Genomic DNA, 24361 nt, shown 5'->3' on the forward strand with positions numbered 1-24361 from the left:
AGGGCAACCTTCAATATCAAGTTTATAATAAATAAGAGGACTTCACATTCCTTTTATATTATTACAGGTAACACTAGACCTAACAGAACAGACCCATTTAACGTTCAAATCCGTATTGTACCATGTGGGGAACATGTGCAGAAATAACTATTTAACTGTGAACAACCATATCACAAATTAACAAACCAGTAAACCCATTCTGCCAATCAATGACAACAACCAGAAAACAATGCTAGACGTGGCAAACTTTAGATAAAATTTAACCAATCTCCAATAGGTTGGTTGTGTCATGACTCATGAGTATGACGCCCTACAATTAATATGCTAAAAGACTTTTGACGAAATCAAGCCATAATGAATAGATTAAGTAGATCATATGACGTCAGAAAAGTCACAAAATAAACACTTGGCAGACGACGAAGCACAGCCACCAAACAGCGTTGGATATACTCTTGGCAAGTCGCAAAACGATTGTAAATAAGCAAATGCCTACGGACGGCAAATGTAAACACAGTTGAGCTGTGATTTAATCGCTAGAAGGATGTACGCTTTCACTATTAATTCGTTTTAAAGTGTAGAAAACAAAAACATTTACGACATATGTCCATATCTATAGGGCTTGTCTTATATATCTGATACGCGAGAAAGGTAAATTATTGCAGTTTGGAATACAAGGACACATGTTGAACACAGAAGAGAGAAAAAAACCCTCGCATCGACAGCCAATGGGCGTTGTATGAAATTAGGTAAATGATTAAATTTATATAAGAACTCATTTCCTTATAATAAGACCGTCCTGTTGATGTGTTAAAACAACATTTATTCATTAGCACATCATTGAATGTATGTGAACATCATTACATTTATAAATAAAATAAAATGTCCATGTTTTTTGTTGTTGCTTGTTTGAAAACACACCTCAAAGTGCTTACGTATACCAGATCCGACCGGTACGTACAGAAGGAACATGCGTGGGATAGGTAGAATGCAGGCCTTCGATGTCCTAAATTTGACTGTGATGAAAATATTGCACAGCGAAGAAATGATACAAAAAGAAACATTCAAAACTTTCATTCGTCACTCCATTACGACGAAAATGGTCACGAGGTAAGGAATTTGCGATTATTTAGCAGCGGATGCTGATTCATATGAATTCAAAATGAATGTGTTAAATGATTCATAACTCAAGAATGTACGGAAATCTATGTCTTAAGAAGAAAATATTGAAAATAGCTTAACTGACTTTTCATCCTATTTTCGTAACCTTTCTTAATGTGGACATACTACAAGCATGAAACGCACTATAACATGCATTTCAATAACGGTTAAAGAAAATATTTAGATCTCCAATTAAAAACATTCGTTCAGAGGGCCTGTGTGTTTGCTAATTTCGATTCCCAAATACTCACAATTTAGCCAACCACTACCACTGCATAAGACGGTGCAAGTCGATTGCAATTTCCTCTAGCCACATTGCACAAGACCTGCACCAATCCTAGTACGGACCCACGCGCCATCGCAGCTTCTCGCATCCCTTCATCCACTGGCAAAGATGGAAGACCGCAATCGACCGCCGTGTTTTACTTCCACTGAAAGGAGAGTAAAAAAGAATGCATACGTGTTTGTAATTGTGTATGGCGCGTGTACAAAAAATGGCTTCCATTTGCAACCAAAACTCATGCATCAGATCGCATGAATCTGCGCTCGAGCAAATAGAGAAATATGAAATATTGTGTATAAAACGAAATCACAATCACAAGACACATCCTTCCTATTGCCCCGAAAAGACCATACGAAGGGAGAAGAAATAGGTATTTTTATAAATAAAACACCGTGTCCGGAGGTTTTCGGGGTTTTTTTTTTGTTTTATGCTCCCATCACCCACACGCAACTGGGGTACGATTGGGCCGGAAACCGTACACTACACACATCTCAATGACCTGTTCAGACCTCGTTTTTTTTTCCTCTCGATTCCTTAACGTATGTCTACGTACGTACGCGAGTTAAGCGCCGTACGCGCCCCGGTGTAGATGGTGTGGTAGTGTTCCGTTTGGGTGGCATGCGCAAACGATTTTCCCTCCCTGCGCATGTATTTTCGGTTTGAGTGAGTGAGCGGTGGACAAATTTTCCGGCCCCTAAAGCCATGATCGCTAGCCGGGACATGTGTGAATGATCGATCCCTGTACTTCAGGGCAGCATCCGCCCTAGTGAAGATACATCGACCCAAGTTGATGCGATTTGACCAAGGTTTTCGACCATGCGAGAAGAGAAGTTTGTACTATTTGTGTAAAATGAAGAATACAAACTAATCTATGTAATGCTCAAAACCTAATCCTAAAGTGTAATGGCCTAAAAAAAACCAGAACACTCTCTCTCTCTCTCTATACAGGCCCTCAAGATCCACACACCCAAATACAAACCCTAAATTAGATAGTGACTAAAAGCAAGCAATACTTTATGGGATGATTTGCATCATCGGCTCCGTTGCAGACCACCACACGCGTGGAGTCTCGCCTGAAGAAGTGCCATCCCTTTGCCCACACACATAAGCAAGTACCGCTGACATTCCAGCCGGGGGCATTAGGATATTGGATCGGAGGGTTAAAAATAGTCTCCACACACACGATAGCCCCACAGCAAACACCTCCAGGGGAGGTATACGTATCTCCAGGGGATGGGCATACATACACCGTGGCGCTACCACGTGATTTGATCACACACAAACCCGTGTGTGCGACGCTTCATGTATCGTCCACCAAATTGTGTGCTGTGTGTATGACGCGCATACACGCCTCAAGATGATAAACGTCTATAAAGTCCATGCTCGGATCTATATCTGGGTGCGGTGTTACAGGGCCGCAAGAGGAGACTATAATGCGAGGGACTAGAGATTTAAATTTAGTAGTTCGACAACCATTTGACCAGCAAGCGAAATGGGACAGCATGAGGAGGCTGGTATTGGAAAACATCTGCTGTACCGGGCGCGATCTATTCAACAAAATCGTTCGTTAATGAACGTGTGCTCGCTGGATCTCATACCTATAAAAAAAAAGATAAAAATGATTTCATTAGAGTTTGATGAATTTTAATTTGGGTATGGAGGTTTGACAGTAACATACCGATCCTTGCATTGATCTTGCATTGAGGCATTACAGCACGCTAAGGATAACTTCTTGCGCGATGAATATTAAATCTTTTAAAAATTCAGTTTCCTGTCGAACCGCACACGCACACACACACACACTTACACGCGCAGAGTGTTTTGCATTTTGGTATCGTAAATTTTAGCTACCCAAGCCACGCTGAAGTGCAGGCGGCGTCCTACTTGCAGGCGGTTCGTGTCCTGTAGCGTAAACATCTGGAAGGTTTACAGTTTCCATGCAAGGAAGTTGCTTAAGGATGAGGACAGAAAAAAGGATCACTACCGACTCACACGGGATCTGATCCTTTCGGGATTTTGGCTCAATAGTAGCGCTGCAATTAGAGGAGCGACAGAGAAAGAGAAGGAGTGAAACACTGAGAGAGAAAGAGAGAGAGAGAAAACCAAACACATGGTAAGCTGATGGTTTTAAATTATCAATTGTTTTCCGTTGACTTTGGAATATGTAGATGATTTTCTTTTGGTCGATCGTTGCAATATCCTGATGTCACCATTTCTTCAACTACTACAACATTTTATGTTGTTAAATTACCAATTTTGACAATGTGCCAAAACGAAACTTTTCCTTGAAAAAGTTGTAGGGGAATTATGCAACAACTTGCTGTCTCGAGTTCGAGACGGTAGAGTCGTCACGCTTTTCCGCCATCGGTTATGTAACCGTTGATCACATCCAAACCTCGATCTCGTTCAATTCACCCTGCTGCGCCGGATGATGATATATGGGCAGAAGTCAAGAATTCTCACCAAAAAAAAAAAAGAATGTGCGATGGAAAATCGGCGCTCAACCACCTTCTCCGGTTGTCGATTTCCAATCGATGGATGGATGTTAATTCTGTTCAAGATACACCACACCACTCATATTCTACCCACATTATCCTGCGCCCCCCTGGACACACTCAGCTGAACGAAACGGATCGCTAAAATACGGTTTTCAAAAATCTACATACAATCAAAGAAGGCTAATGGTAGAATAAGAAAAAAGGCACACATCTTGGCTATATTCAGTCGTTTCCATCGTACGCAGAGATAAACTACGAGCGTGTAGGTTTTTGGAACGACTAGAACAGGGACAGCAAAAAAAAAGAGTTTGTACACTGGTGTTAGTAGACATTACAAGATCCAAGTAAGCGAGCTGCGCGCGTCTGCGCATCTTCTGGTGGAGTATTTTTTCCGAAAACATTAACCAGGAAAAAAAACCATCCCCCTAGCGAAGCACATGAAACTGTTACGTCTCCCGTCATGTTCCGTAGTTGGAAGTGCAAAAAATAACAAGAAAAACACACACACGTACAGTATGTCATCCAAGAGGAACGCCAGGAAATGGAACAAAAATGCTTCGGCGAAGAGTAAGAGAAAATCCTACGGATAAGAAACATGTGCGCAGGACGGCCACATATTCTAACCCTGCTGGTGGTGCTTTCATGCAGAAGGAGGAGTGTGACGAGAAGAACGATGGTGTAGAAGGCGAGGGATCCTTTCGGTCTACTTACACACACAGACAGACAGGCTCAAGCGCGCACGGCTTAACGGGTGGTGGCCATTTATAGAACTTCGTCCTCAGGAGAGGCCTCCCCCCGAGCGATGAGCCGGGCGCGCGCTTCATCTTGGGAGCAATAGTCAATGCATCCAGTGCATTCTGCGTTCAGTTGTCGAACAGCTCGCATCGCGGTTGTCGCTCGGTAGTTGAAACGGGCTGTGCTGTGTAGTACACACAGTCGGCGAGCTTCTTCGAATCCCGGTACCATATGTACGCGTGTCCGCGAGCCTGAGTCCTGACCAAAACGGTAGCAAATCCTCCGTGCTGACAACAGTTTGACCGTTCGGCCATCTTGTTACAAAAACTCACCTGAGTGTGCTAAAATTTCGCGGAATATCGCTGGCTTACTTTGATTACGTTGCGTGTGAACACTGGCTGCTTCTTGTAACTATGGCACCTTTCGTTGCTTCGATCAGTGTATCCAAGTGCTTTTCGAAATTGTAATGACGAACTTTTACAATATTATTGTCCAACACTTATCAATGTGAACAGTGCAGTGCCTATAAACTACTTCCACTGGGTAAGCTTGTATTTCCTGCAGTAAGAAGAGAATCTTTCATTTTTTTTGAAGATTCACTACAAAAAAGCACCAAGTTGGCGCTCAGGCAAATTGTAAATATTAGACAATCAAAGTGTGTGTACCTACTAGAAAGGATCTACAGAAACGTATTTATGTAACGAGCATGGGGTACCTTTTACTAGTTCTACAGCGAAAGAGATTGGACGGGTTTTTTCCTTCTTCAAACTGAAGAAGACAAAACTAACGTAAGAATTCCTTCCCTTAGTAGGCTGCGAGAATCTTGTTTTTTCGAATCTGTTCCACACCCGTCGCCACCGTCTTCAAAAAGTTTGCAAAAAGTTGCATTTCAGTCAAATTATTGCAGTCGTTGTCAGAAATACAGTTAAAACACATTAGCTGGTTCGACTACACGTACCACACATGGGAGAAGCCCTTTTTTTTTGTTTCCCTTTTTCTGGACGAAAAGAATATGGTGAAGCGTACCATGCGAAAATGGATTAAATTGTGCTGCAACCATTCGAGTATGACAAACACGTGATCACCAGACGGTGTGGTGTGTGAATGTTGAAGATAAAATTGGTGACAAAATTGAAACATTGCGGCATGTAAGGTTTCCGAGCGGTACATTATCAAATGTTCGAGAATTCTTTGCTAGATGGTAGATGTTTATGCTGATCCTTGCGACACGCGTAATGTTGCATGCGTTTATATGAAGTTCGATAAAAAAAAAGACGAGTACGGGTGATCTCCTTGTCTCCGGACGTCTGTCTGAATTCTCGTACATGTGTGATTTTTTTGTCGTTATTCTTTTCACATTAATTGGACGCTACAGAAACGCTTCGAGTGTTCCAGCATCTGTGATGTAACGTCATCGTTTTTGGCGGAATGTGAAGTAAATCATACAACCGAAGCTGCGAAAGTTCCATGCTTCCTTGCATTCAATAGTGCGTTTGAAAAACCTATGGAATGTAAAGAAGTATGGAGCGCTCGGGCTAGTTCAACTGGAGTCATGCTTATGTATAGCACACTACATCCTTTAGCAGATTTGATTAATCCATCAAGCAAAACTCTGCGCGTCACGGCCATGAACCGTCGCAGGGTAAAACTATTTCAACCAGCCAAACAGCAGCAGCAGCACGTACGCCTTCATTCTAGCCGAGGCATCCCGCCTATTTTTAGCATAATGCCGCCTGCGAACAGCTTTACTACTGCATCGCAACTTACCCCGCGCATTATCTCGTTTCTGACCGATCGCGAATGTTGCAGCAAGATTTTGTTGGATCACAGGAACGCACTGTACACGAGATCCGACGACAGAGACAGAGAGAGAGAGAGACAGCGAACCGTTTTGCCTGTAACTGAGCCGTAACGAACAGGATGTAAAAATATCTTCAGCTCCGAAGCGCAGGACTTTACTGATGCGCCTGCGTAATACGCACAGGGAAAAGAGCATTGTACGTTGCGGTGTATGCCACAATCGCACTGCCCGCCGGATAAGCTCGGAAGAAATGATGGTTTTCGTGCGGGAGTTGCCTTTTGCCTTCAAATCAGCGCCGAGTATTTTTAGAAAACTAGGCACACACGATCGTCACTTTCGCTGCACAGTCCGTTCTAAAATGTGTCATTTCTAGTGTAAATGTTGTGTGGGTTCAGTTTACTGCACGGGTCGGATATAAGAACGTGTGTTGTAATTACTACCCACAATATTTACTTTATGCTTAAATAAATAGGAAATAAAACAAAGCAATTTATCTTAATTTAGCAAAGCAATAATTGTGTTTGTGTGTATTTATGAAAGAAATCTAATAGCTAATTTCATGGAAAAGTATGTAATGTATTCATCTACTGTCTCGTGTATTTTACATGATCCGGTCAATGGGAACGTTGCATTTACCACACATGTGTAAGCATTTAACCGAACGTAGAAGCAAAATATCCCAACCCCCTTCGAAGAATTATTGAAGCTAGATGCAAATGAGATTACAATTGATGAAATTAGTTTGAGCATTTTCCAAAGCTTTCCTTTAGTTTAGTCGTGTATAGCTGGAACATTCTCTTACGCGGTTTGTATAGGTGCTGGGTTCATGTCAGGATATGAACGTCTTAATCCTAGTTGGTTCGTAGTAGTTTCTCCATTTCCTTCCGTTTCTTTTCTATAAGCATCTTGGCGTTAGTCTTAAGGGTAGTGTAGTTGTTTAGAAACCTCATCTTCAGTGTAGCCATCATGAGGTTGACGAATTCTTCAACCTATCAAATGAAAGACAATGAATATGTTTACTGAATCCGTTTTCTATCGTTCTTCCTGTCCATTACCGTTAAATTCGCTTCCGCTCGACCATATTTCACAAACGGACATTGTGGTGCATGTTTCCGGTGCTCGCTCCACGGGTCGTCCGATTCTTCCCAACCATCCAGTTCTTTACCACACACGAAGCAAGCGGCTATGTCGATCTCCGTATCCGTTCCTTGCCAGTAGAATCCTGCCTCTGCCATCTTCGTATGAAAATTCGTACCCGTTTAATAAACAAGCAACAAGCACAACAAGAGATATACCGCTAAAGAAAATTGGCTTCATGAATGTTTACCTTCTGTACACTGCATTGTTTGTCGGTGGTAAATGGCCACTGTTTGAAGCTTTTTTCTCGATCCTCCTGTAGTAATAATATTTTACCGATGTTAGAAGTAGATTCCATTGCGTTGGCGGAAGATTCCATCAGCTTGATCGAGTAAATAATGAACAATTAGGTACAAATCAACAAGGTAGAACGTTTGAGCGGTTGTTTTGCGATCACATCAAAGCTTTGACAGAAAGAGACGGTTGAATGCGACCGCCATTTAAATTTTACCTTCAAACGAACGGGCTCGCTCATCTTCGGTTGCCAATAAGCAGATGCAATCTGACGTATGGGATACATTAGTCATTTTGACACCCCTGATTATTGCATTATTTTTACATTTTATCATCATTGCTTATAATAAAACTGGTTGATAAATAATACAGAAAAAATAATGAATTGAAACAATGGAAAAAGAGTTTTAGCTGCTTGTGAATTTTATAAAACATACCCATTGAATTGATGAAATATCACACCAACGATTTGCCCGAGCACCCCTGTGCTAAATCTCGGTCCACAGTTGTCAAGTTCGCAGCTTATTTTTACCACCACAGCATACACCTACCGCTTCATCAACAACACCTAGTGGAATTTGTTGTAAAATTTGCAAACGTATGGTGGAAGGACAAGGGCGATTGATAAAAACGCAAATCCTTGTGCGGAAGAACGTAACGCTCTGCTGGAATTTTCTTCCACAAGTTCCTGCGCCATCGATACTGCGAAAACTGTCTGCCGTCGAAGCCACGCAAAAATACATTCGATCGATCCTGCCATCGCCACCGATTTCATGCACTGACACCAGTGTAATTACGCCTTTTTTGTGATTGAGTTTCACCGAGGGGGCAGCAAATAAAAACAAGGCAAAGGGAATTTTTGGACGGTCTCGGTACAGCTACGGGAGGAAGTAGAACTGAAACAAAGATCTCTTCTCCTGGTGCTCCTGGATAACGGTCAGCAGATTTTGTTCTCCCGATTGGATGTGTATCAAGTGAATCTGCTGGAAACTAGGAAGTAAGTATCGGGTGAAAAGTTACAGGGTATAGGGAGTGCGTGTGTATGTCTCTGTGGTAGTCATAATACCAGTGGCTCCATTCGCTCAGCAGGAAGTATTTCCCCGATTGAATTACTCATGTCGATAAAATCGTTATTTTTTTTTGCTGTGGCCTTGAAGAAAGCAGTCACTGCGTGAAGTTTCGGGGTGGAATGAGAAAACTTTAAACGATCGGTGTGAAAATGCACTGAGAGAAAAACACTTCCCATCTGACCAGTAGAAAGCTGCAATTAACTACGTACGTACGTATAGGTTTGGATGATACGGTCAAACATAAAGGTTCACCCACCCACTGGTAATCTTCCGGACGGTTGGTGTTATCATTATCGTCTCAATTAGAAAATCGTATGTTGAATCGTGTTTTTTTCTATACTCTTTTATACGCTTTGTTTTTGCATACTACTTCCCCTACACAACGGTTACTCATAGAACTGAAAATTCCAGCTATGATATTTTAATATTTCACAGAAGAATAGATAACGTCATGCCTATGCTCACGGGCACTGTCGGAATTGTCTGCAACATTGAACTATCCACACATAAATGAATTAGATGATTGAAAAAAGTGTGTTCTACAGTTGCGTTCCATTTGTACCCATTTTCAAAAGTAGCACTAAATTCTGCTCCACCGCTAAACAATGAGCGCCTTATCAGCAGAATGCAAATTTGCTACGGACCGGATGTGTGTTGGTACAATTTTCCCTTGTATATTACCCGGCCAAACCGGTGGCAACTAATAACAATCGTACAGAACAGAATATTCCGATCGGTCGCAAAGTTAGCTTCATTTATAGCTAGTTTAGTTAGAACATTCTTGTGCAATACACCGTATTCTCCTGTGGTATAGACTCGAAATATGAGCTTATTTACCTCTGTTTCTCAAAAACTGTACGATGGTTTCGATAAGACCTACGAGAAAAGTAAACTTTTTTTAAACTAATTCACCATATCTGCTGTATGTTTGGAGTACTAAAAATGACACGTTTTTGTCCCTCTGTTTTTACCCTTCCGTTTCAGTATTCATCATGTCGGCCGGACCGTATAATTATTCGTATATCTTCAAGTACATCATTATCGGTGATATGGGAGTGGGCAAAAGCTGCCTGTTGCATCAGTTCACAGAGAAGAAATGTAAGTGTACAGTTTTTCCCCAACCGTAGCTACGAAATCGTTCCATCTCGCGGATGCTAACGTATTCATTTCCTTCTGTTACACCAGTTATGGCCAGCTGTCCACATACAATCGGCGTGGAGTTTGGTACGCGCATCATCGAGGTTGATAAGCAGAAAATTAAGCTGCAAATATGGGATACGGCCGGACAGGAACGGTTCCGCGCGGTGACACGTTCGTACTATCGCGGTGCTGCCGGCGCACTGATGGTTTATGATATCACTCGACGGTAGGAAGAACGGTGCGTGCTAGCTGTGGCAATTCTTTGTAACGATCGTTTTTCGTTCCTTCTTTAGGTCAACCTACAACCATCTGTCCAGCTGGCTAACGGACACGCGTAATCTAACGAATCCCAGTACTGTGATATTTCTAATTGGCAACAAATCGGACCTAGAAAGCACCCGCGAGGTAACGTACGAGGAGGCAAAAAATTTTGCCGACGAGCATGGTCTGCTGTTTGCTGAAGCTAGTGCTATGACGTAAGTTGATTGATATTTAACTTTATCCCAAATTTTTTGTTATGTCATTAGGATAATAATTTATGCTTTTTACTTCATTCTTTTGATGTGCTTTGTCGGGGAAAAAATAGTTCCTTACTACATTTACTGGCAACCTAGAAAGATTCTGAACTCCTTCTATTCAGGTCTTAATTTAATTAATGGTATAATTTTATTTACAATCAATAATTTTGGAATTTGCTTACCTTTAAGCAGATTAGATGATGATCAATGGGTGAATCCATTTTCCGGAGCTTTTCTCAGGGTTCACAAGTTCTGAATAATCTATCCGTATGGCAGTTGTGATCATTAACTCCATTTGAAGAACTCATAATGTAATTCTAATTGATGCCAGCTTTCGTAGAATTCATTCTTAATCATGAAGACTTTCATATCTAAAAGCATAAAATATAAACTTTAAGATCTAATAATTGTTGTTTTACTTCCATAAAAGTTTCGCACTATCGCCAACACCAATAAACTAACAGATTTCTATTATCATTCCAGCGGTCAAAACGTCGAGGAAGCATTTCTAGAAACAGCGCGAAAGATCTACCAAAGCATCAAGGATGGTCGGCTCGATCTGAACTCGTCGGAAACGGGTGTACAGCATAAGCCGGCCCAACCCGGCCGAACGACGCTCAGTAACGATGCGCAAACGAACAAGGAAAATTGTTCCTGCTAGGAATCTGTATTGCTATTTTCTGCCAGCCCGGTCGATCGAAAGATAGGCTGGTAACAGGTCCGTGGCAATTGGTTAACCATAACACCGAATCGGAGGCTACAAGTTACGATTCGTTTCCCTTTACTAGCGAAACTGTGAGCAGCGAAACGGTATGTGGTAGGCTCTTCCGATTAAACGGTTGAAAACCATTGCATCAAACGTAGTTTGAAGCACCAGTAAAGTAAAAAAAGCAACCAGTTTCAGTAAAGTCCCACAAGATCTTGATTGTAAACGATCACACCGCAGGAGAAAGATGTAATAGTGCATAAACTGATCGTTTATTATCGTAGGCTTTTTGTTGATATTTCATACCATACCCACGTAACGCTAACATTCGAATTAGGATATCGTTTTTTTTCCTAAACATCTTTCTTTGCTTTTTGTTAAGTTAATTTTGTTGTTAATAATTTTGCGAGAAAGCGTAGAAGGGGCAGTAGTGGAAAGCATGGACGATGGAAAAACATCGTTCCAAGGGTACGAACAACTAGTAGTACCTAAACTGACGGTACGGAATCGATTTTAAGTGATGATGATAAACCATACCCAATTTAGTCGATCGGTAAGATGATGTATTTTATTGTGGCAAATATAGTAAGAAGGGAGTTTTATTTATATTTTCCCGCAATCATGTTTTTAGTTATATCGTTTCTTTTTTTTTTGCGTTACTCTGTTTACCCAAAAAGAAGCAAAGTTAATCCATCGTACAGAATTGTATGTACCGACAGCACATCTACACAATCTAGCTGTAGCCGTATCAATGTAAACACTTCAATATGATTGCTAATCACAATGAAAGTCTTTCTACCGAGGAAAAATTTTAGTGTCTAGACACACAGAGCGCGTATTTACATTGCTCGTCCAATCGGTGTGTGGGTCCGTTAATGTGTGTTTAATCCTACATACATCACAGCGCTTGATAATAACTGGACAGAGAGGCAAATCAGAGCAAGAAAACAAAAAGACAGTTCCCGGGCCGAGTAGGAATAAGGTAAAGAAAAATTGTATTACTTTTAGTTTCTATCTGTTCCCCCCAAAGAACGGTCAGAGTAGTGAAATTGTGGATGTATGAAATCTCAATGCGGTGAGTACAAATGCGAAGAAACCAACCATATGAAGTAGTTAAATTGTGCGACGGGTGTAAGATGTTTGAAACAAAATTCAATAAATGAACTAATGATATTCCATTAATCGTTCAGAAGTGAACCCGCTTCTGAACAATCTTCCTTTCTATCCAAATTCTAACACAGAGAGAGAGAGAGTTAAACTTCACTTATTAACGCAGAAAGAGCGAGGTAGTAGAACCACAATTGATGAAGGCTAAGTTTGAAGTAATATAAACTAAAGAAAATTGCAAATGAATAAAACCAAACAAAAACAGTAACTTAATTTCTTGTAGTGCTCCGATATTAGTGTTTAGGTGAAAGAAGAACACATGTTTTCTATTAGTAAATGTTGAGCTGATAAAAACAATCCATCTTTTCAGTGTGGACATTTGAAACAGAAATATGAAGAGTGGCGTAACGAATAAATATGTAGCGAGATGGAAATTTTTCACAACTAATCTTTAGTGCAGGCTGATCTGGACAGCCAGGACACATTGAGGGAGGTGATGTTTGATGAAATTAGTATTGGCTTAGAGCCAAAATTGGAATACGGTGGATAACGAATAAAATCGCTATAAGAGAATCCCAGAACCGCTGTCTGACGCTCCGTACGGTGTGTGTACAGCACTAATTAAAAGATGATCAATATAAAAAAAAATTATCATCAACAATGCAATAAGAAAACGTTTTTCCTTATGGAAAATAGCAAAGAAAGAAAGAGGATTCGGTAAAAAAGGGATGCGAATTAATACTCCCAATAGCCGTACCAGCCTTACACACATCGTTTCACCGCTGTACGTTCTTTCATATGGTGCATGATCTTTTAACACCTTTTCGTTCAGAAAGAATGTTTTTATTGCAATTCTTCATGTGCTTTTACGGTATTATGAGAGAAATTGATGCCTGTTTGCCCTATGCAGGGTGTCCGGTTGCTTAATACTTTTTTGTTGTTGTTTTATTTACGTTAATCTTTTCCTCTTCCGGACAAAGAGTGGAATGTGTTTCGAACGCAAACGTAATGATTTCCTCCACCATGCAGGCAGTTAACTGTCAGTTTAAACAAGTAAGACACGCGTGTACGCCTACCATATCTTTGCCACCACATTGCTACCGTATTTTGTAAGTGTACGCGCTTAATTTTGCACTTCGCGTTATTTTTGAGTTCGCTTTTTTTTTGAGCACGAAGAGAGACCTTTTTGTGTTTAATATATGTTTTTTTACCTTATCATTTACGCAAATCATATTCGTTATACTTTTTTACGTTTCGGTATTTGAACAAAAAAAAAACGATCAACGATAAAATAGTGATAGGCGATGTTTTGTGCACGTATTAAAGTCGTTAATTACGCTCGAAAATGGTGAATGTGTAGTAAAAGCTGTTGACCCCCGTATCTCGTCCTTACCAAAAGTGTGTGCGCTTGGAAAGGAAATTAAAGCGATAAATAACACATTTTTGCAATGGTGCCATTGCCGTGCCTTTCCTACCAATACACAGTTAACATGGTGTTGTAATTATTTTGGGCCCCTTCAACAGCATTCTGAGCCGTCGACACATAAACAATTGATTGCTCTCCCTACATCTATGTCCAACAACTAGCCAACAAACAAGTATGGAATGGGTCTTGGATTTTCCTTTTCATTTTCCTAGCCTTTTGTTCTCTATCACACGTACACAGAAAAACCTGGGTAAAAGATACATAACACACACACACACACGCATACATAATACACTCTTGCTGGTTTTCTTCTATCTATTAGACTTCCAACTAACCATTATCGGATTTTGGCTGAAGAGGAACTTTATACTCGATTCAACTCTGGGGTTAGGTATCTGTAATCTGCGATTCGATCGACGGATGTCTTCAAGGTGGTTTCTAAAGGAGATCGGTCAAGATTTGATCCGTTATCATCTTCGGAAAAGTATCGGAAAAGTAGAGTTTTGAGTACATTTTCTTCTAGTCTTGTAGCCACATTTATGATGCTTATGGCAGCTACTAAGTGAAACTACTAAGGTGAATGTGACTAAGTTAAAATAAACTTTTTGTGTTTCGATGTTGCTTTACGGTACTTTAACAAAACGGACGTTGAAGAAAAAAAACAATTAAGGAGATAATTCATTTCAACATAGCTCCACATAAAGAATTTTTTAGTTACAAATTGCTTCCGCTATCGCTTTGTAATTTGCCAGAATTGAGTGCGATTTTCCTGCCAAGATCCAGCTAGTTTGTAAGACTATTTCCATTCCATCACTTCATCACCAGCCTACGTACGAAAAGGGGGCTTTTAGTCGCTATAATTGGATGAGTTCTATCTATATCTACAGGCTTGCAATAGGCTCGTGTGTCTGCTTTCTTTGGGTGAGTAATATCTTTTAGAGCTTTGTTTTTTTCCTTTTTCCTTGCTCTAATTTCTGCTCACTGTAAATAGCTCTTTACTGCGAATGCAGTCTTTGCGTAGTATGCTTTCCAGCTGCGTCTTTTGCTTTATTTCTTTCTTGCTTTTTTGATCTATAACCCCATGCCTTCAGAAGAAATATTCGGTGGATGTAGTTAGCGAGTGTAGTAGCATTCTGCCGTGACGGAGGTGCAATTTTCATATATATATGTATATACCGGGCATTTTATAATTGAAATGTTGATTATTTACTAATTATGTGACATTGTTCTTTACTAAAGCGGCCGTGCCATGTTTTTGTTGCTGTTATGAAAAATGCTTAAGGTTTCTTCCCTGTCTTCCAAGCGAAATGTCCCTTTGAGTAATGCGTTTTCCGATTTTGTTGCTGCCTTGTTGTCTATACTGAAACTTAATATGTTAAAACACTCCCCTTTTGCAATCATTATTTGATAGGCGTATCATTCTAATTAAAATATCACGATATTCATCTCTTTGCGATTTAGATGTAAAACGCTTCCCAACTTAACTGTCTACATTTAAAAATCAAATCAAACGATACTTTAAAAGTGCGTAGGGGAGAAGTCGTTTTGCTTTTGGTAGAATATGGACAGTGTAAGCTAGAAATAAAATTGATTTAAATGCCTGCATCCCTGTGTACAACTGTGTATTTTGGTGACCAATCACACCCATTCAGTCGGCTCTCTACCTATACAGAGATCAGCAGATATCGTCAATGCTGGGCTATGTTCGTATCGAACGTCCCGGCTAAAAGGAACCAAGATCGACTTTCTTCCTGTACTTAAATGAAATCTCACTGTAAATAGTCTTGCACAAGTCTTCTAAATTTTCGCTTACAAACTCAGAGGTATATGTAAAAAGGAACACAAATAAACATAATTACCATGTTCGCGTTACGAACGCTACGCCGAACTACGTCACGAGCGTTAAATCACCGCCCGTGTTTCTTCGTGCCGAACTAACTTCCGGTGCGGATGCTTTCCGTGCCAGCACATCCGACGAGGTGCCACTGCCGAGACTCATGCTCCCGTGGTAACTGTTTGCCATCATCGATACGGAAGCCGGCAAACTTCCCTTGCTACCGTCACGGCCACTTGCCATCAGCTGCTGCTGGTACATCCGCCTGTACTCGGCATACATTTGTCGGGCTTGATTGAGCACTCGTGTTACGTTGTGTTTGCGCACCATCTTATCAAAATGCATTGCCATCTCGTTGTAATCCATGCCCGTCTTCATGATGTAGTCCCGATGCTGCAGCAGAATCGTTAGGCAAAGAAACATTAGGAAGGGGTTACCGCCACCGAATTCCTGGGGCGGTGGAAGCACTCCTGCAACCTTCATGCTGGGAATGGTGCTGGAGATATTGCTGGCGGTGGACAGTGGCACAGTTACAGCGGTAGTGACGGTCTCACCGAAGTTTACATCGAGCCCACTCGGTTCCACTGGAAGTGATGTGATTGTGGTTGGTGAAGCTAATACTTGAGCCGGTATCATACCTTCCTGTGGGTCAGCAGCACTATCCGTGCGCATTCCGTTCGGTAAAACACCGGTAACAACGGATGCTTCCGTGCCCTCTTCTAGCATCTCTCCGTCGGCATCGTCCACGGTCATGTTCAGCAGCGCCGATGGTCGGTTATCGATCGCATTCGAGGCAGCATCGAAGAAAGGATTGTTCGGGTGAAACTTAAACTTTACCGCTGCCGGTGATCGTGACAAGGGAGAATCATCCGATGAGTCGGAGGAATCGGGCAAAATCATCGAGTTACGCGCCGAACCGGGCACGGAACGTTCACCATTCTTGCGCACCAACCGTATCGGGGTGACGGATTTCTTTCCCAGCGTTGTCTCTTCGATGATTTCTCCGTCGTACTCCAGCTCCGGATGTTCATCGGGTGTGGTTGCGGTACGCTGCTGTATCTGGGTCACTTCACCAGTTACCATGCCACCCGAAACCGGACTTAACGGATCGTCTTCGCCGCACTCGTGATGTAGTGGATTTTCCCACACAAACACATCGCTGCTTATGTTCGCACTGGACGCGCTGATACGTTTGCTATCGCGATGCTCACTCACGACGCTACCGGTTCCACCACCCGTTCCCGTTCGCCGCCGCCCCGGTTTCTCGCGGTATCGTACCACGTCCTCCTTAGTCTCTTCGCCTCTTTGCTCGAGCGGAGAACGATCACAGATTTCATCAATTGATTCAATTTCCATTGCCGCATCAAACCTACGCGGTAGGCTACCATTATTGTCGAGCTTGCTGTACGCTATGGTCGTAGCAGCGGTCGTCGAAACTCCCGCCACAAGCGGAACACGTCGATTGGACCTATCCTCTGTCGGTGCCATTGAGTCACCGCTCTCCGGAGGCGTTTCCAGATCGATGCAACTACTAAGCGTAAAGAACCGTTGCTGTTTGCTGTGAAAATCGTTCCCGAATACGTGACGATCGAGGTTTTCCAACTCCAGTCGCAATTCTCTCGTCATGGAAGTTGTCATCGGGAAGTATTCCTGCGAATCGTCTGGACTGCTTCCATCGCCAACCGTTGCCGCTACGGTCGAAGGTCCTGCCACAAACAAATCTACCGCCCGATGAACATTTGTTCTTCCTTCGCCGGGTTCTTCATTTGTAAGCGGTTGCTCCTGTTCCTCGCGCCTAATGTGAATAGGCGATACGGAAGTGGAACTATCGTCAACGATAAAACTGCTGTTGTCGCTAGATCGCGAAAGTGCCGTTGTTGTTGCCATCGAATCCATCCCCATGCCTACACTCGTTGCGGAAGAATCGGAATCGTCGAACGATGATTTTGTTAGCTTAATCACCGGCTTTGGCTTCAGTTCGTTGTACTCGATCGTATCCGTCGAGTCGTCCCGTGATACTTCGCCCGCCATACCACCGGTCGTGGTCGTCGTGTAGCTGCTGGTCGTTGAATCGATGGAACAACTATTGTTGGCCGCGACACTAGCGTTTGTGAGCATCTTTTTCGTTACCAAACGATCGCTAATGCGGCTCTTATTCATGGCGGCAAAGTTAAGGAACTCGTTGAAATTCTTTACCAGCTTGGGTTTCGATTTTTCCACCTGATTGTTCGATCGTATCGTTCCGTCGATCGTATTCCCACCTTCGACGCCATGCGTTTTATCCAGTGAAGCGAAGATGCCTTTTCTACTGGCCGCAAGCTTTTCCTTTAGGTCGTGAAAATGCCCCGCACCTGTCGTTCCACTCGAACCACCGCCCGATGCGCTGGCGGTAGAGGTGAAATGTTTCTTTTGATTGCTTAGCTGCCGTGCGATCATTTTCCCCGTTGCGGCCGACGTCGAGAATAGGCTCCGGCTGCGTCCTATCACGGGTGAGTTTCGTACACTACTAGCCGCACTACTACTGTTCGTGCCGGGCGTTACCGATTCGGGCTTAAAGTCTGTCGACACTTCGGTCAGTCCTTTCGCTTCACCGTCTCCCAGTGGATCCTGCATCGAAACACTTTCCATCGAACCGTCAATGAAAGGATTTGTTTTGCTGCTGCCCTTCGTGGTGGCCTGATGCTGCGGCGAATGAAATACACTATCTTCCACATCGGTCGCATTGTCATCCTCGCCCTGGGCCGTTGACTGTCCCACCTCGAACCCTTCCTGTATGTTATCGTCATCTCCGACGCTTCGCACGATCTTTCTTTGCTTCACGAGCGCAATTTTTGCTTCGTCCAGACTTTGGTGTACTTTTTGCACTTGCCCAACCTTAGTGGAGTATATATTTTCGCGCGTTATGTTCTCATCCAAGCTGAGGTTGAGTCGCCGCGAAGCATCTAATCGGCCACCGACACCCACGCCACCGTATCGATCGTACCGATTCGATTGACTCGCGAGTGGATTCGTCGATGTGCAACAGGACGAGCTAAGCGAAAGGGCCGAACTCTGCCGCCGAAGGGCGCACACTTTTGTGTACGGATTTTCCCGTGGTGTTCGCAACATCACCGATGGGCTTTGGCTGGGCGGCGGATGGATGCTTTCATCGGCCGGTGGTGGCTCGTACTCTCGCTCGTACAGTGCCAGCTCCCCCTTCGGTGCCATCGGTGGTAGCGAGCTCCAGAGCACTTCCAACATTCGCAGCGCATCATCGAACGCAAACTCACGCTTCATTTCGAGCAGCAACCAACGGTAGCAGAACAGCAGATCATCTGCCTGGTGGTGCTTAAGGTAAGCGAAAAAGTCCGGATCATAGTACTGGAGCGCTTCGGATAAATGGGAAAACTTGAGCGTCATGGCTATACCGTCCAGCATAAAGTTGCAGCTCAACCGTTCCATAATGGCACAGAAGCAGATGTAAGCTTGCGCTTCGTCACCCATCGTAACCAACAACGGCGAGGCAATATCGGACATGCCTTGGCAGTAGCTGACGGCCGGATGATTCAGTGCGTACGTCGTGAGCACGTTGAAGAGTGCTGCGATATTCTGGTTGTCGTCACTGCCGGCATAGAATGGATGCAAGCGATCGGTACGAAGGACATCCTTCCGTACCATACTGGTCACGTACGCCAGCTCACCGACGATGTTACCTCGCTGCATCGTGCTACGCCAGACGTCACGCAATCGTAAATATTCCGCTAAAGAATAAGCCAAATGGAAAAAGGTTAGAAATTAATTAGACAATAAGTAAGCGTCACTATTGCAAAACAATAAATTGCATTTTGGAACGGATATTTCAAACTCGAAATGTATTATTCATCACAGTACATTTGTACAGGCGAATGGTTCCGAATGGTAAAGGCCAATTAAAACGACGATATTTGAGTTGCACTTTGGCGGTGAGTTTTAATTGACCTTGCACCGAATGGGTGAAACGATTGCACATACCTGACTTCTTCTTCATGTACTCCATCCGTTCCCTGCCGGTCATGCCATCGGGGTAAACGTTTAGTATGTGCTTCCACACGACGCGCCGCAGACTTGGATCAATTCCACCTAGATAAATCACTTTGCGAAGCTGTTCAGGGGCCAAAATTTGACCAACAGAATCCTGTAGCTTGCGAAACTCTGCATCCGCCAGTGGTGGCCTTATTGGTTGTGTTAGCAAAGGATCCTCAACCAAATTGAACGCTCGTTGCACCATCGAGAAGGTTTTCTCCATCTGGTTCATGATCAGGCCGGGCAGCTTGTTCTGCACGTACTTTTGTCCGGCACCGATCGATTGCTGTAGCGATACCAGCTCGCGTGGTATGTTCGTGGACGTAGCCGTACCGTTTCCGTCCCATTCTGATGCCTCCGAAAATGGTTTTATGTCGACGCGGAGGTTCAGACAGGGTTCACTCTTGCTTGCGATTGATTGATTATGTGCACGCAGGAAGGCGGCTTCCAGATCCCAGTCGGACAGTACGACAAGATAGCTTTCCTGGCCATTCGCTTCAATTACCTTGTAGCTGATACCAAAATCGGTCTTCAAATCGAATGCTTTTGCGAGCAGCGAGTACAGCACCTCGAGGTTGGTAATCTGAGGATCGACACTAAATTTCCTCGTTTCCGATGGAACATTCTTTTCGCATTTCTGTACAAAAGGGGTAAGGTAGAAAAAAAACACCGTCATTAAACTCGTGACAATGAGCGATTGTTCTTCCGCGTTTAAATTACCTTCACTTTCACTCGCACCGCTTCACGGCTGTGACCGTACATTCCGGACATGACCGAATGCGCGTGTAAGGCCAAATGAGAAGGACGAGAAACGTAGGCGACGATGGATGCTGTTTTGCGTTGAAGAAGCCCACACAACACAACCCACGAAGATGTTCACATTAGCGTGATTTCAAAACGCACGAATATTTCTTCGCCATCAAGTGCAACTATTGTTCCCAAACAGAAGGGCCCAACACACCTTTTATGTTTGCATGTTTACAATGATCTTTTTTTTCAACAAGCCTACAAACGTTGTAAAACCCAAAACCTTCGACGGGTGTCCTGTATTATCCTGCCCTCGGAAGGAACTGCAAACTGGGTACACATTGCACCAGAACTACCATACGGTCACAGGCACGTGTTGTATTGTTTCAGCAATTTACAGAAACAGCCGATAAAACCGAGCAGATGGAAGAGCTCGAACGGCGAGGCCAGTAGTGGTTCCGTCTGCTTTCTGTTCTTTTTTTAAGTTTTCCCTTGTGGTTTTTGGTAAACTATTTTCTTCTTTGTTGACACTTTGACACATTTGAAGTTTTGCATATGGTTTCCCAAGGTGAAGAGATGTAGGATGAAGACTGACCAGCACCAAGGTAACAAATGAAAGTTGTACTTTTGTTTATGTTTAGCTGAAGGTACTGCTACACTACCTATCCTCTCGAGATTCTCTGCGATTGCATTTGATTGAAAGTTTAATGATTTTTTGAGAAAACATATTGATCAAACCGTCCATGGTTGTACGTTGCATTTATTCATTGATATGGAATTGGATAATAAAACTGCCAGCAGGAAATATTGTTGTTCTTGTAGAAGGAGCTACAGATTTACCATGGTGAAAGAAAATAAACTATCAGATTATTTTTTCAAGCAACCTTGTTCAAATGCACGTTGACAGCACTTGGGAAACAAAACATGTCATTCGTTCGCTCGCTCCTCGCAAATACACAACGGTGTTTTGATCCTAGAGCGGCATAATTCCTCAGGAATAAAACAAATCGTGCATAGTGCAAGTTAAAAATGTATTCCCTTAGCTCACAGAAAAAGTATTGGACTTTCAAAACGGAGCAGGAGCTGTCCGAACTGCGCGTGAAACAAAATATTCGTTTTATCACGAAGCATGGTGCCAGCATGACGGTGAGTGAGAAGTTGTTTTACGTTAACGCAATGCCGGTAACTATTGGTGCAATTTGTTTGCAGGAAGAACAAAAACAGGCACACTTTCTTTCCGCTGATGAAGAGCGATTATTGCTAAAGCAGTATGAGTTACAGCTGAAAGAGTTCTGCAAACGTTTCGAACCTCCGATGCCAAAATATGTCGTAGGAACTGCTTTTCATTACTTTAAGCGGTTTTATCTTAATAACTCATCGATGGACTACCATCCCAAAGAAATTTTGTAAGTTTCTACTGGTTGAGAGAGATTGCAATTACTATGCACGTTAATTAATCGTCCTATCCAATTCCGGTTCGTTGTAGGGCAACATGCGTTTACCTGGCTTGTAAAGTGGAAGAGTTTAACGTGTCCATTGCACAGTTTGTGGCCAACATTAAGGGCGATCGAAGCAAGGCTATGGACATTATTCTTTCAAACGAGCTATTGCTAATGCAGGAGTTAAACTATTACCTAACCATACACAATCCGATGAGGCCAATAGAGGGATTTCTCATCGACATAAAGGTAAGTTGACATAAATCGAAAGAACTTCCAATGTAATAGCCTATTGCTTATTTCTTATCCTTTTCAGACGCGATGCAATATGAGCAATCCCGATCGTTTGCGACCGGGTATCGAAGATTTCATCGATAAAACGTTCCTTACCGATGCGCCATTGATGTACGCACCGTCACAGATAGCACTCGCCGCCGTCCTGCATGCCGCTAGTAAAGAGCAAGAAAATTTAGATAGCTACGTTACGGAATCGCTATTTGGGTCGGCCAAAGATAAGCTGCCCGTACTCATCGAAGCCGTACGAAGAGTTCGCTCTATGGTACGTACTATCGAACTACCGCCAAAGGATCGTGTACGGTTCCTGGAGAAAAAGCTGGAAAAATGTCGCAATCAAGAGAATAATCCCGACAGCCAAATGTGAGTAGAAGAGTTCGTTTTTATCGATGATAATGACTTCATTTCGAATTTTAATGTTTCAGCTACAAACAGCGCATGAAGAAAATGTATGAAGATGAGGATGATTTAGATGTGATGGGCTCTTCGTATCATATGAACGTATCGGATGCGAGCCTAGATGTGTCGCAGTTAAACACCACAAACCCGGCAAACATGACTGTTGATTAGAAGTGATTACAGTGATCGGACTACGAGCAAAAAATGTAAGCAAAATTTGAGCTTTATAATAGGGCTGCATTTTATTAATGTTTCAAATGTGTATGATTCTTTCCTCTTGAATATATTGTAACTAAAATTGGTTGGATTAATCTGAAATTTAATCCCCTATCCTTATTAGGAATCCTTATTTGAAGGGATGTTTGGTTAAGAAATATATGTTTTTGAATTTCGTATTTTTCGGATTAATTTGGGCAGAACAATCAGACACATATTTATGCGTATTAAAATAACAAATAACTTTTTATTACAATCATTTATGTCATGGTATTCTGTTGTGGTAAATGTTCTGCCTCGTTGTTTCCGTTCAGTTCATGGCGTCGTACCATCTCCATTAGGCCAGGGCGTCAGCTCTGCTAGAAGTAGAATTAATGCCGTTTACGAAATCATAACCATGGAACATAAAAATTTAAATTCCCACCACCAATATGGCTTTCACATTCAGCATGGAGGAAATAGTACAGTATTACCATCCATAATCTTGACTGGGGGGTTTTGCTGAAGATTATTTAGCTGTTGTAATCAAGAAGTGTAATTTAACAACAAAAAAAACAAGCTCATTTCAGTCCTTGTGGGAAGAAATGCCCTTTAGCGCAAGAATTATGGCGTACTTGTGGTAACAATAGAAGAAAAACTTTAAAGCGTAGAACAATGAAGAAGAAAAATATCGCGCGCGCTTGAGCTTAGTTAAAGAAATAGTCGAAACAGGTGCAAAGCTCAATAGAGTATGACTATTGGAAAATGGTTGTGGAAAATTATTATCTTTTCTGTCTTTTTGCTTTCAATTAGCACAGCACATTTACACTTACGCTATGGTATAGCTGTTTCTTCGTCATTTACGATAGTTTGTCTTTTTTAATTGCTGAAATATTGATGCTTTCAGTCGTTTGAAAATATTGTTGCTTCCGTGAGACATTAAAACACATAAACGGGAAAAGATAAGTGTTGTGTTATTGTGTGTAATGGAAAACATAAACCGTGGGTCTGTTGCGAAGTTGTGTCTTGTTTTCTTAAGAACATCTTTTATCCATTAAAGTGATACAGTATTGCTGACAAAAGGGGGAAAATAAATTAATAGTTTAAATCTTTTGGTTCAAGGAATTCCATTGCAAATTATAAAATCCTTCCACATGCTTTTCCGAAATTATACTTTTTGTTTGACAAATACTGCTTGTACTTTCTTAGCTTCAATCGATATTACTAACTCTTTGTAATCTTCTGGAAACATGGTATAAATGATTAACAATTTTCAAAACTGCCCTGCAGCAATTTCGAATCGTTTGATAGAGCGGCGATTATATATGGTTAAAAATATTATTTCTCTTAAAAACTATCCGAAAGTTTGAAAAAAGTTTACAATAGAAGAAAAAACTATTAGACACATCTAATGCATTTAGTTTTTTTAGAGTTTCAAGTTATGTATTAAGTTTAAAATCTTACACATCTCGAAAGCTTGAATGAAACATTCAATATGATTGTTGTACAGTCAGTTAGAGAAGTTTATTTGTGTCGGTGTGTTTATTTGTTAACTTTCCACAGCTAAATTAACGTTAACTAAAGAAAAAAAAACCATCG

The 24361-nt window shown here is 42.2% G+C and overlaps 4 protein-coding genes across 5 annotated transcripts; 2 read left to right on the forward strand and 2 right to left on the reverse strand.

Annotated features, from left to right (window-relative positions):
- Positions 1 to 6916: 6916 nt before the first annotated feature.
- LOC125764001 (baculoviral IAP repeat-containing protein 5) lies at positions 6917 to 8035 on the reverse strand. Its single transcript, XM_049427761.1, has 3 exons — positions 7803 to 8035; positions 7531 to 7710; positions 6917 to 7464 (listed from the first exon to the last, which is right to left on the reverse strand). Exons 1-3 carry the CDS (start codon positions 7929 to 7931, stop codon positions 7327 to 7329), a joined length of 447 nt encoding a protein of 148 aa, XP_049283718.1. The 5' UTR covers positions 7932 to 8035; the 3' UTR covers positions 6917 to 7326.
- Positions 8036 to 8364: 329 nt separating this feature from the next.
- Positions 8365 to 12660, forward strand: LOC125763987 (ras-related protein Rab-14). Of its 2 annotated transcripts, XM_049427738.1 has the most exons (6): positions 8365 to 8843; positions 9004 to 9121; positions 9901 to 10014; positions 10102 to 10282; positions 10350 to 10532; positions 11058 to 12660. In XM_049427738.1, the coding sequence occupies exons 3-6, from the start codon at positions 9909 to 9911 to the stop codon at positions 11233 to 11235; spliced, it is 648 nt and encodes a 215-aa protein (XP_049283695.1). In that variant the 5' UTR covers positions 8365 to 8843; positions 9004 to 9121; positions 9901 to 9908; the 3' UTR covers positions 11236 to 12660. The 2 variants fall into 2 exon arrangements, with proteins under 2 accessions (XP_049283695.1, XP_049283694.1); XM_049427737.1 differs by lacking the exon at positions 9004 to 9121 and having other exon boundaries at positions 8366 to 8843.
- Positions 12661 to 13571: 911 nt separating this feature from the next.
- On the reverse strand, positions 13572 to 21066 carry LOC125763900 (uncharacterized). Its single transcript, XM_049427588.1, has 3 exons — positions 20409 to 21066; positions 19638 to 20325; positions 13572 to 19387 (listed from the first exon to the last, which is right to left on the reverse strand). Exons 1-3 carry the CDS (start codon positions 20457 to 20459, stop codon positions 15702 to 15704), a joined length of 4425 nt encoding a protein of 1474 aa, XP_049283545.1. The 5' UTR covers positions 20460 to 21066; the 3' UTR covers positions 13572 to 15701.
- A 294-nt stretch (positions 21067 to 21360) lies between these two features.
- LOC125763961 (cyclin-H) lies at positions 21361 to 23870 on the forward strand. Its single transcript, XM_049427704.1, has 5 exons — positions 21361 to 21581; positions 21645 to 21841; positions 21922 to 22123; positions 22191 to 22531; positions 22594 to 23870. Exons 1-5 carry the CDS (start codon positions 21465 to 21467, stop codon positions 22736 to 22738), a joined length of 1002 nt encoding a protein of 333 aa, XP_049283661.1. The 5' UTR covers positions 21361 to 21464; the 3' UTR covers positions 22739 to 23870.
- Positions 23871 to 24361: the final 491 nt, after the last annotated feature.

This window comes from Anopheles funestus, chromosome 2RL (assembly GCF_943734845.2).
Source record: "Anopheles funestus chromosome 2RL, idAnoFuneDA-416_04, whole genome shotgun sequence".
In the NCBI taxonomy this organism is placed as follows: Eukaryota; Metazoa; Arthropoda; class Insecta; order Diptera; family Culicidae; genus Anopheles; species Anopheles funestus.